This window comes from Chenopodium quinoa, unplaced genomic scaffold (genome assembly GCF_001683475.1).
Source record: "Chenopodium quinoa cultivar QQ74 unplaced genomic scaffold, ASM168347v1, whole genome shotgun sequence".
NCBI classification, from domain to species: Eukaryota; Viridiplantae; Streptophyta; class Magnoliopsida; order Caryophyllales; family Amaranthaceae; genus Chenopodium; species Chenopodium quinoa.
In genome coordinates, this window is record NW_018744582.1 from 2,227,841 (window position 1) to 2,246,496 (window position 18,656).

At 33.5% G+C, this 18,656-nt stretch overlaps 3 protein-coding genes across 3 annotated transcripts; all 3 read right to left on the reverse strand.

The window, feature by feature from the left end:
- Positions 1 to 8,824: 8,824 nt before the first annotated feature.
- LOC110699427 (keratin-associated protein 5-2-like) lies at positions 8,825 to 9,196 on the reverse strand. Its single transcript, XM_021876940.1, has one exon. It carries the CDS (start codon positions 9,194 to 9,196, stop codon positions 8,825 to 8,827), a length of 372 nt encoding a protein of 123 aa, XP_021732632.1.
- A 6,080-nt stretch (positions 9,197 to 15,276) lies between these two features.
- LOC110699429 (chorion class high-cysteine HCB protein 13-like) lies at positions 15,277 to 15,642 on the reverse strand. Its single transcript, XM_021876941.1, has one exon. The coding sequence runs from the start codon at positions 15,640 to 15,642 to the stop codon at positions 15,277 to 15,279; it is 366 nt and encodes a 121-aa protein (XP_021732633.1).
- Positions 15,643 to 16,709: 1,067 nt separating this feature from the next.
- Positions 16,710 to 17,042, reverse strand: LOC110699430 (chorion class high-cysteine HCB protein 13-like). Its single transcript, XM_021876942.1, has one exon. It carries the CDS (start codon positions 17,040 to 17,042, stop codon positions 16,710 to 16,712), a length of 333 nt encoding a protein of 110 aa, XP_021732634.1.
- Positions 17,043 to 18,656: the final 1,614 nt, after the last annotated feature.

Below are 18,656 nucleotides of genomic sequence, written 5' to 3' on the forward strand. Positions count from 1 at the left end.
ATTGTAGAAAGAGTAAGTGAAGCAAAAAAAGCTCAAATGATAGCAATTCCAATTATTTTAGATTACCAAATGATAGCAATTCATCATCCCCAAAACAAGGTGGTTACAATTGAACAAGTGTATAAACTAAGTAAAGAGTTTAATTAAAATGCTGAAAACGACATAAGGCTCAAGCAGGCAGCACGCTTGAATTAATTTGAGGTTTTAAACTAGTGAGCAAATGAGGGTAAGTGACATCCACCTGCAAAAAGATAAGCAAACAAACAAATAAGAGAGTAAGAGACATAATAGTGTTATAGTGATTAAAAAAACATTACATTCATTTTAAAAAGAATCAAATACAACTTACAAATCTGGCTATGCAGAAGTATCATCCACGTCCTTCTCCTTCTCCACCTCAACCCCATCTTTCTCCAACTCAGCATAACAATACATCCAATTTCGAGTTGTTATCAAAGCTTCGACATGTTTGTGCAAGAGTGAACTCCTTCACCTGTTTAAAACTCTGCCACCCATGCTAAAAGAAGATTCGGAAGCAACAGTAGTAATAGGAATCGCAAGAATATCTTTAGCTATACGACCAAGACTTGGGAAAGTTGTTGATTACTCCTTCCAATAGCCCAAAATATCGAATTCCTCATCAACATTACAAGGTTTTAAAGGCAATTCTAAGTATAATTCTAATTCAGATTTACCCATGTCACCACTAACAACCTCAGCAACAAAATTCTAAAATCACAAATAAAAAAGATCAAAACAAAATAACCCGGAAAAGTGATTAACATATTGAATAATGATAATATTTGTCGTTATCTTACCGCATAAACTCTACTAGTCTTGCGTGGATGATATGCATCTAAATTTGAACTACCTTGGGAAGAATAAGTAGGAAGAGGATCCGTGTAATGGTTAAACTGTTGAACAAATTAATAATACACCTCCTGGACTTTTGTTTCAACCATGTGAGCTTCATACAAATCCTTGAAAATATGTCTCAAAAATTTCAACTTAAACCGAGGATCAAGAATTGCAGCAAAAGATAATAGCACAGAGTAATCAGACCAATATTATTTATCAAACTTGCAACGCATAAGATTTTCCATTTCTTTGAGTTTTGGATCATCCCCTTTAGAAGCAGCCACTAATAGTGACTCAATTCTACAAATGTTGGCAACATAAAGATTGGAGGTGGGATATTCAGAACCGGAAAACAAATTAGTAATGTCATAAAAGTGTTCAAGAAAATCACACATTTTTTCTACTATTTCCCATTCATGAGCAGTAAGCGCCAAGTGATAATTGCTCTCTATCCTACCGAACATTTTCAATGCCGGTAAAAGATCAAGAGCTCGACGAAGCATTAAGAAAGTAGAATTCCATCTAGTAGGAACATCCATCCATAGCTTTACACCTCTAGCTAAATTACAACTAGAAACACACCGCTCAAACCTTATAAGTCTAGCTTCAGAAGAATCAACATACTTCACATTCTCCCAAACTTTCGCAACAGAATCATCAATGACTTTTAAACCTTCTTTGACAATTAAATTTAAGATATGGGCAGTGCATCTAACATGAAAATATTTGCCGTCAAGAGGTAATTTAGCCATTGCATCCAATTCAATTTGAAGTTTCCCAACCATAGAATCCATATTACTTGCATCGTCAATAGTCATACCACAATTTTTTTTTCTTTCAATACCCCAATCTTTGATCAAACTAAAAACTAGATTATAAATTTCATGACCATTATGGGGAGGTTGAAAATGCCTAAAGTTCAGCACCTTAGACCGTAATTTCCAGTCATTATCCACAAAATGGGTCGTAAGAGACAAATAACCACGAGTAGTACAAGCTGTCCATACATCACAAGTCAAGGACACTTTACTTGATAAGGCCTTAAACGTATTACGAACATATTGGTTTAACACATAATGCTCTGTCATGCACCATTTCAATATTGTATTTCAAGAAATAGTTCTAACCTTGGAATTCAAATATGTATACAATTCCTTAAACCCCTCATGTTCAACAATACTTAAAGAATAACCTTGCTTCAATATAGCTCTAGCAAATAACTTACAATATTCTTAGCTTTTTGGTCAAATTCAGATGCATTAGACTCATTAGACCACCATGTTTCTAGATTAATCTTTTGCAAAACTTGCATACAACATGTTCACCATTAATCTCAAAATTCTGCCAAATAAGAGATCGCTTTCCTTGAATTGGAGATATTGATTGATGGGGTTCAAGTGTTGGTGTAGCATTTCCAACACTCATGCATGTAGTTGATGCTTGCTCAACCTCAAAGTCACCCACTACACCAAACAATTAGGCAAAGATTAGGAGTAAGATAAAAAAAATGCATAATTTATAATTAATTAGAATGAACTATACCTCTTTCAGCTGCGTAATCAAATATATCCTCAGCCATGATAGTTTGACCCCTTTAACACCAAAACATAGCATGTCAATGTGAAGGGTTAAATGACTTAAATCATTAGTACATTGCAGTACTATATTATCATTTGCATCCTAAGCAACACAACACTGAGATAGATTTATACATGAACATCTTATTTTTAGACCCTAAAAATTATCAAAAACATCTAAATCTAAAAATTTACCCAAAACATTTTAATCCCTAAAATTATTTAAAATCAAAATACTAAGCATAATATTAAAATGTAAAAATTAACAGATTAAAACATATAAATTGTCGAAAAACAATGTTGAACAATTATAAATTAGGAAGATTAAATGTTTAGATCCATAATTTATGAGTAAAATTCGAACCTGAAAATTGGACAGATTACTCACTCCTTAACTCCTTGTTGAAGGTAGAATATGGGAGTGAGAATTTGAGATTGAGAGTGAGATTCTATGAGTCTAGGAGAGGCCAAGCAGCGGTGAATTATAGCCATGGGTGGATCTCTGAATTTTAGTATATTAGGAAAGCTAGACTCTAATGGCGGCAATGGCGAAATTTGCGACATTACAGACTGATTATATGATTTTGAGATTTTCCAATAATGCCCCCCTTATCACTCTTTTTTTATTTTTTTGTTTTATTGTAATACCCGAATATTTTAAAAGTTTATCAGATATATTTTATGGCTAAAATAAAATATTTAAAATTATTTTATAAATTCGATCTTATACTCTATTTTTATTATCCTACAAAAATTATCTTAAACCCTAATATAGTTATCAATTGATTTTAAGAAGAAAAAAAAAAAAAAAAAGGTTGCCGTCAATTTCCTCTTAGCTGTGCGTGAAACCAAACCAAGATTGGTTATTTTCTTTTTTTTTTTTTTAAAAAAAAAAAACTTAATTTCTTTGATTTGCTTTTGCGCATCTTCATCATCATCTCATTAGCATTATCATATTAATGTTTTTGATTAATCTAAAAGCCAACATTTTTTTATGGGTGATATAGCAATTATGCTGATGCGTAGTCTTCTGTTATTATTGTTGTTAGAGTAAACGCCTTCCGAGGTAATCACACTATCAATCTTTTGGTGTTGTTTGATTATAAATTGATTGTATTGTTTATTATATGTAATCACACTATCGATTTCTTGGAGTTGTTTGATTATAGATTATCGTTTGTATTGATTGTACTTTGTATTATATTGTATAAATTCTATGAATTGTTATTTATATGACCAAGATTTATATGTATGTGATTAACGTATTATATTATATGATTTAATTGTTGTATTAATTGATTGTATTATTATATCTAGGGTTTTTCATGTTGTTGCTATAGGGAGTATTGTTATATTGAGGTTTTAGGGTTATTAATGCAGAGTTTATTTTTAAGTTGTGAGTTAATTATATTTGGGAACTAGTATGTTTGCCCTATAAGTGTTGAGATATTTTATGAATTGAGTACGTCATGTTACATAATTTAGGAACCTGTGCCATTATTGAGATACTATTTATTTGCCAGTGAATGGTTATGTGATCAGCCTATGAGATCAAAGGTTGAGAATTATTATTTTATTCTTGGTTTGAGGCTCGGCGTTAATTACCTTAGTTCTTGGCATGTTGGTAAAGAGATAATGATCATGAGTTAAGAATGAGGTACAATCTTTATTTATATTTTTCTATGGTCCCCTACAGTGGGATTTGACCCATATTGGTCATGGTTTAAGGTATTTTCTGGTTATTGAGAGTATTCAAGTTTTTATACTTGTTGGTTTGTTATTTGAATTACCCATGTCCAAGGCTAGGTATTGAACAAAGAGCATGGCACACTTATTGGTTAGATGAGTTTATTGAGTAAAAGATCGTATTATTATTTGAGGTTGAGTTTGACAAAGGTTATTTTCAGAGTATGGAGTTATTTTACCCTTGAGGTGTATATGTGTAATGTAGTTTCGAACTACATTGTTTTAAGTGAGTTAATTATATTAATTATTCTATTGTTCTTTGTACTTTAATCAGTGGTGATTACTCAGCTTTTTGCTGACATGTGTGTTATTTTGTTGTGCTACTTGTATTTGCGGCCATGTCTTTTTCTTATAGTGGCCCTGCGACGATCTATTTTGGAATTTGTCCTTAATGGTGAGCAGTCAAGTTTATCTAAACAGGTTGATCAAGTGATCGTAGCTAAAGGAGCTCAAGTGTTTCGATTAGTATTTTATAACAAGTTTGTAAAGTTGTATAAATAGCTCACTTAGATTATTGAGTTGTAATTATTGGGATTTTGTAAGGCTTAGCACTTGACAAGTTGTTGAGTGTGGCGGTAATACCTCCGATTTAGGTGTATGCTTCCGCAGTTTTTATTCAAAGTTGTTTATTTTTCCTTTATTTATTATTTATTATTAGCTAGTAAATCGGGGGTGTTACATTTTTTTATTTTTTATTTTTATTTTGTTAGCTAATTAAGTCATAAAGTATTAAAGTATTACATTTTTCTTCAAATAACTAGCAATCTAGGATTACGTCATATCTTTTTTTTTTTCCCCTAATTCTATGAGTTATTTTCCTATTTAAACTTATTCAAATATTTTCAATACAATTCTCTATTATCAAATGTATTACAATTTATATGTCTCAAAAAAACCTATAAAAATTTATGAATACCACTACTTTTTAGATGCATGTGCATTCTTTATTTAAATTTAGTAATCACGATTTACGAATGCTACTACTTTTTAGGTGCAAGTTCATTCTATATTTCAATTAAGCAATTATGGTTTACGAATACTACTACTTTGTCGGTGCATGTGCATTAATGTAGTCAATTACGGTTTACAAATACTATTTGACCTTAGGCTTGTTTGTTTTATCTTATATTTTATAAAAAAAAAAAAAAATCAAATAAAAAAAAGTTAAAAAAACTAATAATTTGGGATAATGATTGAATTGAACGTGATAATGATTGAATGCGAGCATGAGTATATGACAATGACCCGATGATAATCTGACCCAAATAATTTACCTGTATTCGATCATGACTTGACTTGTTTGGACTCGAGAAAGTGGTGACCCAAACTAGAGCTGTTAAAAGGCTTTTATTGGTCTTTTATTTTTCTAATTTTATTATTCATTTGCCTATTTAATCTTATTTAAATGTTTAAAAAAAATTCCATTAAAAAAAACGTGAACTCGGATATGAACTTATAAAAAATAAACAAGTTTAGATAATTTCAAATAAAATAAGTTTAGAAATTTTTTTATTGTATTTTAACTTATCTAAACTAAACCTATTTAATCCGAATTTATATGAACTTATTGTATTTTATCTAAACATGTCATCTTGAATATGAACTTATCAGAAATTATTATCCCTAAAATGAGTGGAATCAATGTGAATAGATTAGAATAGGGTTTGAACTTATCTTCTAAAAATCTAAACTAAACCCATCTTATTAGAATTAATACGAACTTATTATGTAGATCTTATCTAAACTTATTAGAACTTATTACCTCGAAATAAACTTATCTGAAATTATTTCTTCTACAATAAATGAAGTAATTGATAATGATTAAACGTGAATGTCATTACATGAACTGTTAACAAAACGACCCAAAAAAATGTACTTGAACCTGATATGACCCGACCTAAAATCAACCCAATATTTGAGACCCAAACCCAAACATGACCTGACTTGGAAATGATCCGACCTGATTATAACCTGCAATTTTTTGACTTGAACCAAACCCGGTTTGAACCCGAACATGAACCGACTTGTTAATGACCTGACCTGATTGTAACCCGTAAATTATTGACTTGAATTGAGTCCGACTTGAACCCGAGAATGACCCGACTTGGAAATGACCCGACCTGATTATAACCCGCAAATTATTGACTTGAACTGAACCCGACTCAAACCCGAGAATGACCCGACCTGATTATAACCCGCAAATTATTGACTTGAATCGAACCCGACTCAAACCCGAGAATGATCCGACCTGATTATAACCCGCAAATTATTTACTTGATCCGAACCCGAGAATGACCCTAACCGGCGAAAACCCGAATTAAACCCGACCTATTATTCACCCGACCCGAATGTAACCCGACTTGTTATTAACCCGACCTAAACCTGATAAGATGTATACCCCGATGTTACCCGACTCAAGCATGACCCAACTCGTATAGGTTATGACATTAACCCGAAATGACCCAACCCGAGTTGACCCGACCCACACTTACCTGACCCATACCCGACCCGGTTACCCGAATTGATTGCTCTACAACCATCTCATCCGCCGCAACCCCCACCACCACCACATCCGCCACAACCCCCACCGCAACTGCTACCAACGTTGCCATTACGTGTGCTGGCTACAACAGCAGCAGGAGCAAACACACGGCCACCATCTCCTGCTAAAATGACCATATTACCATCGCTTACACATCTACTAATTCCTTTTCCTCCGCCAATCTCAACATCACCATTTGCAGCAGCAACGGATCTCTGCGACAATAAGTTTTTTACCTCCTTTTTCTTTCCGCATCATATTAACAAAATCAAAAGCAGGATTAGAGCAATAAGGCAGCCTATTACTATGAGCGCTATAACATATGCTTTCATCTTTTTCAAATAATCAAGTTATATGTTATATGACTTGTTATTAATGATATACTTTTCCCGTCCAAAAAAAAGTCAAGTCGTAGCTTAACATGCATGAAATGATCAATTGATCGGAATGTTCTTGTATCATTCTATATAATAGTAGTATAGATTAATGAATTATTCATCATGCAATTGGGCTATGACTTTGGATTTATGGTATAAATAAACTAAGAGTTATAAGATTTTGTTGATGTAATAAAATATTTACTTGACTAATTCTGTATGAACAAGACCATAACTACATCAGTGCATACTATATACTCCTAACTTTGTATATGAGAATATGCTCTCACAGTTCTGAATTACTCGTAGTAATTTTTATTGAATTTTAAAAATTTTGAGCTTTCCTAAAAGCTACATCAACAGTTTAAAAAAAAAAAAAAAAGAGCTAGATCAACAACTAAATAGATGCACTTGCATATATAGTTGAATTGGAGAAAGTTAAAATCAGCATTCAACGCCGTCTAATTAACTGCTCACTAGTGAACAACGAACCTTTACAAGAAATAACAGAGCCGATAAGATATTTTTTCGAAAATTTGGCTATTATATATCGACCCTTTCTTCTTGTTTTGTTATTAGTTTTGATAAATCTACATTCTGTGAGTGTACTAAATGCCCATATGGTGGGTTTGGTTGAATTTCAATTTTTTGTTAGTATAGTACAAGTTATTTTTATGGATAAAAACTTAAGTAGAATTGAAAAGGAGGATAATATATCGTATACAATCAGATGAATTAAACAAAAACTTTCTTCACTGTAACTACATATTGATAGATCCTCTCGTCGAGTAAGGCGACAAATCACAATGACATAAAAGGGGTATAAAGAATGTACGACATGCAACAACAATAATCGTAACTTTGCTAAAAGAATATTTTTATTAGATTTGTCATGTATTTGTAGATTTAAATCTTTTTTAAATGTCATAAAACTTTTTATCAATGAATCAATCTATTATTCAAAAAAAAGAAAAATCATTCTATAAAAAGTTAATTAAAGATTCATTAGTTAAAAGTGTTGTTTACAAATATAAATGTCAAATTATTGCAATTAACTCATCACAACCAGTGAACCAACCCCCTAACAAAGCTCTACCATATGTTCTATGTTCTACCAAAAACTTTCTAGTTTTAGTATTTAAACTATGTTCGGTTTCTAGCCAAAAAATAAAATAAAATAAAATAAAATAAAATTATATTATTATTATAATGATGATAAATAAACTAATATAGGAAAAAATTGCCACAATTTTACAACTTTACCATAAATTTAAATTTTATTAACTTCTTCCTCCGTTCTAATAATATTGCAACAACTTGACTTTTACACTATTCATCATGCTTGTTTGACCACACATTATGATTTATAAGTAAAGCAAAATATAGTCATGTGGGGTTTTTTTAGATTCGTCTCGCAAAATACTTTCACAATATCAACTTTTTATAATTTACTTTTATATAATTATAGATATTTAGCATATAAAATATGTTTTAAGATGCGTAATTTCATCCTTGTTCCAATATTTGAGAAAAAGAGGGAGTATTACACGGTTCTTTCAAAACAAACAAAAAAAAAAAATTACTATTACATGGAAGCAATTGTCTCCATATATTTATTTTTATTTTTTTCACCAAATATATACTGCATATTGTCAAACTTGGATATCCACTTACACGATTTGGACACTATTAAAACATTTTGTACACTTGTATTCGCTGCCACTTCAGCCACCACAGCCGCCACAGCCACCGCATCCTCCACCACAACCGCCACAATCACCGCCACAGCCACAGCAACGACAATCATCGTTTTCGGTACCAATAGTACTACCTATGTCGGCTATAACCTCCACAGGAGCCAAAGCACGGCCACCATCTCCTGCTAAAATGACCATATCACCATCTTTTACACTACCTGTACTATTTGTTCCTTTTCCTTTGCCAATTTCGACATCACCAGTTGCTGCATCAGTACTTTCCTGCGAAGTAGTGGAGATTTTTCGTTCCTTTTTTTCACATCTTATTCTCAGAAACAGATACAGGATTAGAGCAAGAAGGCAGCCTAACACTATGAGCACTATAAAATATGCTTTCATCTTTTTCAAATTACAATTGGATGCAGTTTTTCTAATATGATCATTACAAATTTTAAGAAAAAGAAAAAAAAAAAGCAGTGAAGGTTTCATTTAAGGTTGGGAATTGAAGGTTGTGGACTTTTAGAAAAAGTCTTATGTGAAGAAGACTTGAATTGGTCAATGTATAATTTGTTAGGTTTTGTACTCTATATAGAGTGGATAGGGGTGGGACTATTCAAACCGAACCGTGAAACCGTCCGTTACCGAACCGAACCATCACGGACCGAACCGTTTATAACCCGCTAATTTTAAACCGAAAACCGAACTGAACCGTATAATGTCAACTGAAACCGAACCGAACCAATTAATGTTAACCCGTTACGAACCATAAACCAATAACAAACCAAACCGTTTATAAACCGAAACCGTTTGAACCGATTAATGTTAACCCGCTAACTGTTTAAACCGAACCGTTTATAAACCGAAACCGTTTAAACCGTAGGAAAAAACCGTTTAAATCGAACCATTTACAACCTGCTTACCGTTTAAACCGAACTGTTATAACCCATTAAACCGTTTAAACCGAACTATTTTCAAACCGCAACCCGTTTAAACCGATCTGATTACAAACTATTTAAACCGAACCGTTTACAACCTGTTCCATTCAAATTGAACTATTTATAGCCTTTAACAATTTGTTAGAATTCCACGAAATATATTTGAGTTTAATGTAATTTAACAGTACAATTTTTTTTACATATAATTATTGATTTAAATTTGTAAATTTTTTTGCTATTATAAAATTAAAATTATATTCTTGTATAACTAAATTAGGAGTTATAAATTAAATAAAAAAATGAAAAAATTTGGCCACCCACCCAATCCAACCACCCTCCACCCACCCACCACCGTAACCCACCCTAACACCACCCCCGCCGTCACCCCAGACCCACCCTAACACTACCCCCCACCCACCACCGTTACCGTAACCCACCCCCACCCCACCACCGTTACCGTAACCCACCCCCACCCCACCACCGTTACCGTAACCCACCCCCACCCCACCAACGTCAACCCAGACCCACCCTAACACCACCCCCGCACCCACCATAATTACCGTAACCCACCCCACCCCACCACCCACCGTAAATAAAAAAACCCAGACCCAAACCTTACCCCACCCCATCCACCACCGTCACCGTAAATAATAAAAACCAAGACCCATACCCCACCCCACCTACCACCATCACCGTAACGTACCCCACCCCACCCACCACCGTCACTGTAAAAAAAAAAAAAAAAAAAAAAAAAAACAAAAAAAAAAACCAGACCCAACCCCAACCACACCCACCACCGTCACCGTAACACACCACACCCCACCCCATACAAAAAAATCGAAAAAAAACCCAAACCCACCGTAACCCCACCCCACCCACCCCCACGAAACCCAACATCCTTGAAACCCCCCAACTCACTCTAATTGCTCACCCACCATAAAACTCCCTCCCTCCCTCGAAAAATCCTCTCTCCCCACCCACCCGAACCCAGTCTAACCGCCGCCGCACCCATCCTAACTCGGCCCCCTCCGTTGCCCACAACTTGAAAAAAAATTAAAAAGAAAAACTAAAATAAAAAAAGGAAGAACGAAAACACCTTATATATTAATCCTGAATTTGGCCTCGAATTTGGTTTTAAAAGGCCAAATTTGATCATGAAACAACTAGATCTAGAGTTTCGTGGTCGAATTTGACCATAAAAACCGTCGTGCGTGTTGCCGGTGGACGGAGACGGAGAAACGAGATGGAAGAAAGGAGAACATAGACGGAAGAAGGGGGAAGAAGGAAGAAGAAGAAAGGAAGAAGGAAGAGGATATGAGAGAGAAAACGAGAGAGCAGTGAGCATATTATTGATAATATTACAGAAGAGGATTAAGAAAACGAGAGAGAAATCAAAAAGAGTACTAAAGAGACGATGGTAAGAGTGATCTGATTGGTGGAAAAGAAAACACACGGATCGTGAATTGGAATGTGTGCGATGATAGGCCGTTAGATGACATGAAAATCAATGGCTGATATTTAATATAAGACGGTGACACGGATCATGGGATAATGGATTTGGATAGTATGGTTTTTTTATTCATAGCTACGTACTAATAAAAACACTATTGTACTCTTAACTTTATGTAACTTATAAATTGTAAGAAACACAAATGTTTGGAAATTGGAATTGATTCAATATGACATATTTAATGTATATTAGTTATATGTATATCAGTATATGTAATAAATAATAATGTATGGTACGATTGGTATCATACTATCATTGGTATGTATAGATAATCGATAAATGTATCTGATTATTAAAACTTAAAACAGTTGATGATCGATCTAATTGAATACTTCTACTTCCCCACCCGTTTTCTTTAACTTGCAAGTTGCAACATATATATGTTGCAGCCTTGTAGGCACGTAATCTTAAAAGGTGATTAGAGAGGGTAAGACAACAGAGTAATTCAGCAATATAACTTTAACACCAAAATTATGGAATAGTTACAAACAATTGTCAATTATTACTTTATTAGACTAATGGGAAATTGAATAATCGTGATTTTAATTAAACATCCAAATATAGTTCCGTAACATTAAATTATTAGTTTATTACAATATCAATTATCGATTTATCGTATTCAAAGTACCAATTCATCAAATCATGGTTATGACGCGATCTTTAAAACAATTAAAACAAGAAGCTGATAGCCTGATAATATTTGATAATGAAACAATAATACATTAATCCTTATAAATTTGTAATAGACTAATATTTAATAAACAACAACAAGACTATAACCAAATTTGAAACATAACACATTAACATGATATAGAATGAATGAGAATTTCTGTAATTCTATATAATCTGATATCTGAATCGATTTATCGTATTCAAAGTAGCAACTCATCAAAACATGGTCATGACACGATATCTAAAACAATCCAACAAGAAGCTGATAACCTAATAATATATATTTAATAATGAAATAATAATACATTAATACATTATAAATTTGTAATAAACTAATATGATAATATCGAATAAACAACAACAAGAGTATAACCAAACTTGAAACATAACATATTAACATGATATAGAATAATTGAATAAATGAAGATTTGTGTAATTGTATATAATCCGATGTCTGAAAATAAAGTGACGAAGTCCCAACTTTATATAAAACGAAAATAGCTAACCGGTCAAAAATCTCTTAAAACCCAATTTCTACTCGATCCATTATTTTTTTCACCAACCTATGCCGACCCGCTAATGAAATGGAAATACTAGTCCCAACTTGATATAAAACAAAACGCGCTAACTGGTCAAAACCACTTTTTAGAACTCGATTTCAACCCGATCCAATTTAACTGATTACCAAACTAACCCGAACGATTTTAGCACCAAACCGAGTATAATCCGAACCGATATGAATCGAACTAGCATTAACCCGGGTAAACCCGCCCCTGAACCGACCCATTTCAAAATAATCCGTTCATGACCCGAACCGATATGAACCCGGACCGACGTTGACCCGGTAAAACCGCCCCTGAACCGATCCGTTTCAAACTGGTCAGATCATGACCCGAACTGTTTATAAACCGAACGGGCATTGACCCGGGTAAACCCGCCCCTGAACCGACCTGTTTCAAACCGACCCGATTATTAACCGAACCGTTTAAAAACTGAACCGACATTGACCCGAGTAAATCCGCCCCTGAAGCGACCCGTTTCTAACCGATCTGACTATGACCCGAACTGTTTATAAACCGAACCGTTTATGACCCGAACCGAATTTAAATCGTACAAAAATAAACCGAAATCGAACCGACCTGTGACTAATCAAAACCGAACTGAACCGACCCAGCGTCTAAATGAAACCGTTTTAACCCGAACCGTTTCAAACCGAAACCGTTTCAAACTGAGGTCAAACCGAACTGCCAGACCGAAGTCCCACCCCTAAGAGTGGACAACTTCTAGTATTTATGCATGTAGATGGCATAAGTCTTAGTGTGGAAAGGAACTCCACATTAATGGATTGTCGGTAAGTGAGAGCGACTATGGAAATATCTCAATTGCGTGAAGGAGTGCTAAGTTGTAGCAGTGAGGGACGAAGTGACAGAGAAGCAAATACAATATTAGTGTGAGGGGTATTAAAGGAAGGAAAAATTAAAACTAATAATCCAACGTTTGCTCGATCTTTCCAAAACAATCTCACCTTTTAATATTCCCAAAATAATCCCAACTTTAACATCAATCTTCTTTTAACATGCCATGACCATTTTGATAAGTTGGTAACCTGTTGGAAAAGGTAACTTGCCACGTGTCAATTTTCAAATTATTAAAAAAAAAAAAGTCTTTCCCTCTTCCCTTTCCCCGCCTCCTCCCATGGCTTACCAGCCACCTTTTCCTTCCTTTTCCATAGATTCACCAACGCTGCCAAATAATAATCGACTACCACCACCAAACCACCTCGTCTCACCGTCAACAATAAACCAACAGCAACAACAGTCCCAACAAAACACAACCAATCAGCCCCAAGTATGAAAAAAAATAAAAAATTGGAGCTTTTTCCTTCAATTATTCTGAATTACCTCCTCAACAAATAAAAAAGTTTATTTAATTGGATGAATTATATGATTAATTAAAATGATTTTGTGTGATTTGATAGAGTGATGATGCAGGTTGGGTGGGTGGAGTTATTGTGGTGGCCGGACGTGGGTTTTGGTAGGTGGTGTTAAAAGTGTAGGATTGATTATGTGTGGGTTTATTTGGAGGTGGAGTGGTGGGCAGTGATAGACTGGCCGGAAGAACAAGTATTTTCAAAATTTTGAGTGGGTGGAGGTCAATTTAAGGGGGTGAGGTGGGGGCTGTCGTGGTGTCAATAGTGAGTCGGTGGTTGTGGAGAGGGGAGAGATTTAAGAAAACAACAAAAAATTAAAAAAATTAACCTATAAAACAGGTTATAGGTCAAAAGGATTATTAAAAGAAGATGAGGGTCAAAGGTGGGATTATTTCTGAATTAATTGAAGGTGGAATTGTTTTCAGAAGACCAGATAAAAGTGAGATTATTTTTTTCCATTTTACCTTTAAGGAATAGTAAAAGTTTTAAGGGTATTCAGCGTTGATTGTCCTAAATACATTATATATGATATTGTACATAATTAGATAGATGCACTTGCATATATAGTTGAATCGGAGAAAAGTTACATTACAATATTGTAATTCAGTAATCAATGTCGTCCAATTAACTGCTCACTGGTGAACAATGAACCTTTGTAAGAGATAACAGAGCCGATAAGATTTTTTTTATTTTATTTATTTTTTTATTTTTGAAAATTAAGCTATTTTCGAACCATTTCTCCTGGTTTTGTTATTAGATTCAATAAATCTACATTATGTGAGTGTTGTAAATGCCCCTATGGTAGGTTTTGTTGAAGTTCAGTTTTATGTTAGTATAGTATAAGTTGTTTTTATGGATAAAAACTTATGCATAATTGAAAAGGAGGATAATCACTTAAACGGAAAATTTTCTTTAGCGGTAAATCACAACAACATAAAAGAGGGTATAAAGAATATATGACATGCAACAACAATAGTAGCTTTGCTAAAAAAATATTTTTATTCAATTGTCATGTATTTGTAAATTTAAATCTCTATTAAATGGCGTATACATTTTTATCAACGAATCAATATGTTATTAAAAAAAAAACATTTTATAAGAAGTTAATTAAAGATATCTAGTTAAAAGTATTGTTATATATATTACGAAGTATTATTTTTGAATTTTTTATGATTATACAAAAATGATTGGTAAACCAAGCTAGTCATCACTCATCAAAACCAATCCCTTAACAAACCTTTAAGGGCTCTAACATATACAAAGTATGTTCTATGAATTATTATTATTATTATTACAATTTTACAACTATTCTATATTTTTTTTAAAAAAAAAAAAAAATCACCAAAAATATATACATGTTGTCAAACTTAAATATTCACTTACACGATTTGAACACAATTAAAACATTTTGTACACTTGTATTCGCTGCAATTCAGCCGCCACAACCGCCACAGCCACCGCATCCACCACCACCACCACCATCACCATCACCATCACCGCCTCCGCCACAGCCACAACAGCAGCAATCATCGTCCTCGGTTCCAATATTACTATCAGCAGGAGCCATAGAACGGCCACCATCTCCTGCTAAAATGACCATATCACCATCTTTTACACCTCTACTATTTGTTCCTCTGCCAATTTCGACATCACCATTTGCAGCAGCAACGTTTCTCTGCGAAGCGGAGATTTTCCGTTGCCTTGTCTTTACACATAATATTACTAACAATAACAAATATAGGATTAGAGGAAGTAAGCTGCCTAATACTATGAGCAGTACTATAGCATATGTTTTCATCTTTTTCAAATTATATTTGGATGCAATTTTTCTAATATGATCATTACACCTTATAATATATGATTATTGATTAACAGTGTAATTTGTGTTGAAAAAAAAATGCTACTCTTTCTTATACTCTAAGGGCAGGACTATAGAAAACTAAGTCAAGTCATATTAATTAAATGTTCTTTTATCATTCTATATATATAGACTATTGAATAATTCATGCAATTTGGCTATGACTTTATTATATACTATAGAGTTAAGATTTTGTTAGTTGTTGAAATAAACAATTATCTACTTGACTAATTCTGTATAAGCAAGACGAAAACCATAATATACGCCTTTTGTGTATGAGAATAGTCTCACATTTCTGAATTAGTATTTTTTTTACAGTATTTTTCTTTATAAATCTTGAGCTTTCCAAAGAGCTAGATCAGAAACTAAATGGACGCACTTGTTCAATTGGAGAAAAGTTACATTAGAAACAATCAATAGTGAAATTCAGTAATTAACGTATAATTAATTGCTTTGAACAACCGATACAAGAAATAATACGGAGCCAAAATCATTATGAGATATCTAAAGAGTACATGCAGTTCAATGAGAACATGCTGACCAATTATGCCATATAATTTAACATGTAGAATGAATGTACAAGTACCTTCATATAATCATATGATTCTTTATCAAATTTGAAAATAGAAACCGTTCATTATTACTAGACAATTAGACATTGAGCTACCTAACTATAACCAATAATTAGCTTTGATTAGACTACAAATATTATATATTGCATGAATTTGAGTGATTCACACTCTTGCATTACTTTACCACAATCAAATTTTGTAGCGAGTTGAGTATTGATGCATACTAGATTTAATCCTAAATGTTGGTTATCTTTTAAAAAACTTTAATCAAATAAACGAGTTGATATTTACTAGAGAACCAAAGTTTTTAGTTGTGAATGAACTATACAAAATCAGTTGGTACTGGTGTACTACTTTTTTTTCTTTCCAAGGGTCAACTAACAACATAAAACTAAAGCTGCATGCATGAACTAAACACTACAGTGCCACCCTACTTTAGCAGCCGCCACTGCCACATCCGCCGCCACCGCCACATCCGCCGCCACTACCACACCCGCCACCACCACATCCGCCGCCACTACCACACCCGCCACCACCACATCCACCACTTCCGCATCCGCCACCATCACATCCACCACCTCTGCCACCGTCATATCTGCCACCGCCACCACCGCATTCAGCTTGAGAAGCGGATATCATAGTAACTGCACCCAAAATAGCCATATCGCCGTCTGTTACACCTCTACTTGTTGGCATCGCTGTAGGTCTACTGAGCTCAACATCGCTCGATTTTGATGTTTCTTTCTTCTCAGACAGCAGCACAGACATATCAACAAGGGTACGCCAACAAGAATGCAGGCATATACTATCAACGCCACAATGTCATCTTTTTCCAATTTCATATTTTACAAATTTGTAAAAGTTTATTAGTTTTATAAAGTCACTGATGATTAATGTATGTTACTTGACCTGAAAACCAAAAAGAAAGAAAAAATTTATGTTATACATGTATTACGTAATTGTTTTAAATGATATGCACAAATTTGACTACTCATTTGTATCTTGAACGAACACATCTCCAACGAAATTCTTTAACGTACAATCACAAACACATGAAAAAAATAATAACTTGATTATTATAAGTCCTATGGATGATTTAACTGGTTATACATTGAAAATTACTCTCTTTAACCATTATCATCTTTTTTATATACGGACGAAAAACTATTATACTATAAGAGGTTAATATTTTGGAGATATAATTTGTAACAAATATAATAACATCTCACAAGGCATATAATTTGGAGAACAATAAAATTGAAAATAGTTACTTAAGGAAATTTGGAGGAAGATATCATGCAAGAATTCAACCCTAAAATTATGGAGTAAAATTAAAAGGAAATTAAAAAAAGAAAGAGAGAGAAATAAATTAATTAAGATACCTAAAGAAGACCGGTGGCGCGGCAGTGAAGCAAGGCCTAGACAAACGACAGTTTCTGTGAGGAAGAGAAAATTGACACTAGCAAAAGCAAGTGAGGGGAGATCCGATCAGAGCAGATAATTAAAGTGGAAGTTTTGTATGGCTAGGGTTTTAATTATGGGATAAATTTATCTATATAGAATTAATAATATATTCCTTACAAAAATACTTCTATACTCCGTATTTCTTAGGTCCAGTTAGGTGTACGTGTACATATACCCTTCCCTCCCCCTTCAACTCTCAAAGGATCTAGCCCGTTAACCTGGCCTGCTGGCCGGAATAACCTGTGAGAAGTTTTAACCGAGGTAGAACTCCTTCTTACCTTAATAATAATACCATATACCGTGATTTATAGAAAGATTAATCAATTATTAATTAAATACAAATATTTTTCAACTAGCTTCGAGCCTTTGATTAGATTACAAACATTATATTGCAGGAATTTTTAACGGGCTCTCATTTATGCGGACGTGATAGATTATAACATATATTTCGATAAGTCTAACAAAAGTAACAATTATAATAAGTTTTATGCTCTATCACAAGGAAATCATGTTTTTAGCGAGTTGGGTTGTAAATAGTGATGTATACCAAATCTAGTCCTAAACCTTAGGTATCTCTAAAAAACTAACTTAGGGTTTGCTTAGTTCACCTTATTATTATTATTTATCTGATCTGATATGGTCTAATATGATCTGATTTGACTAAAATTTGACCTTATTATGGGTACGATAATCTATAAAAAAGTAATAAATCAATTGGGGTGTTGTTAGATTCATATTAACGTGTATTTTATTAATATGTAATTTTTATAATTTTTTACATTATAAAATTAAGGAAATTTTGATTTTTACCACCTTCAAATAACGACTTTATTGAATTTACCACCTCCAAAAAAAAAAAGATTTACTTTACCACCTCATAAAAAAATAAAACATCAGTTTTACCACCAATCACCTCCA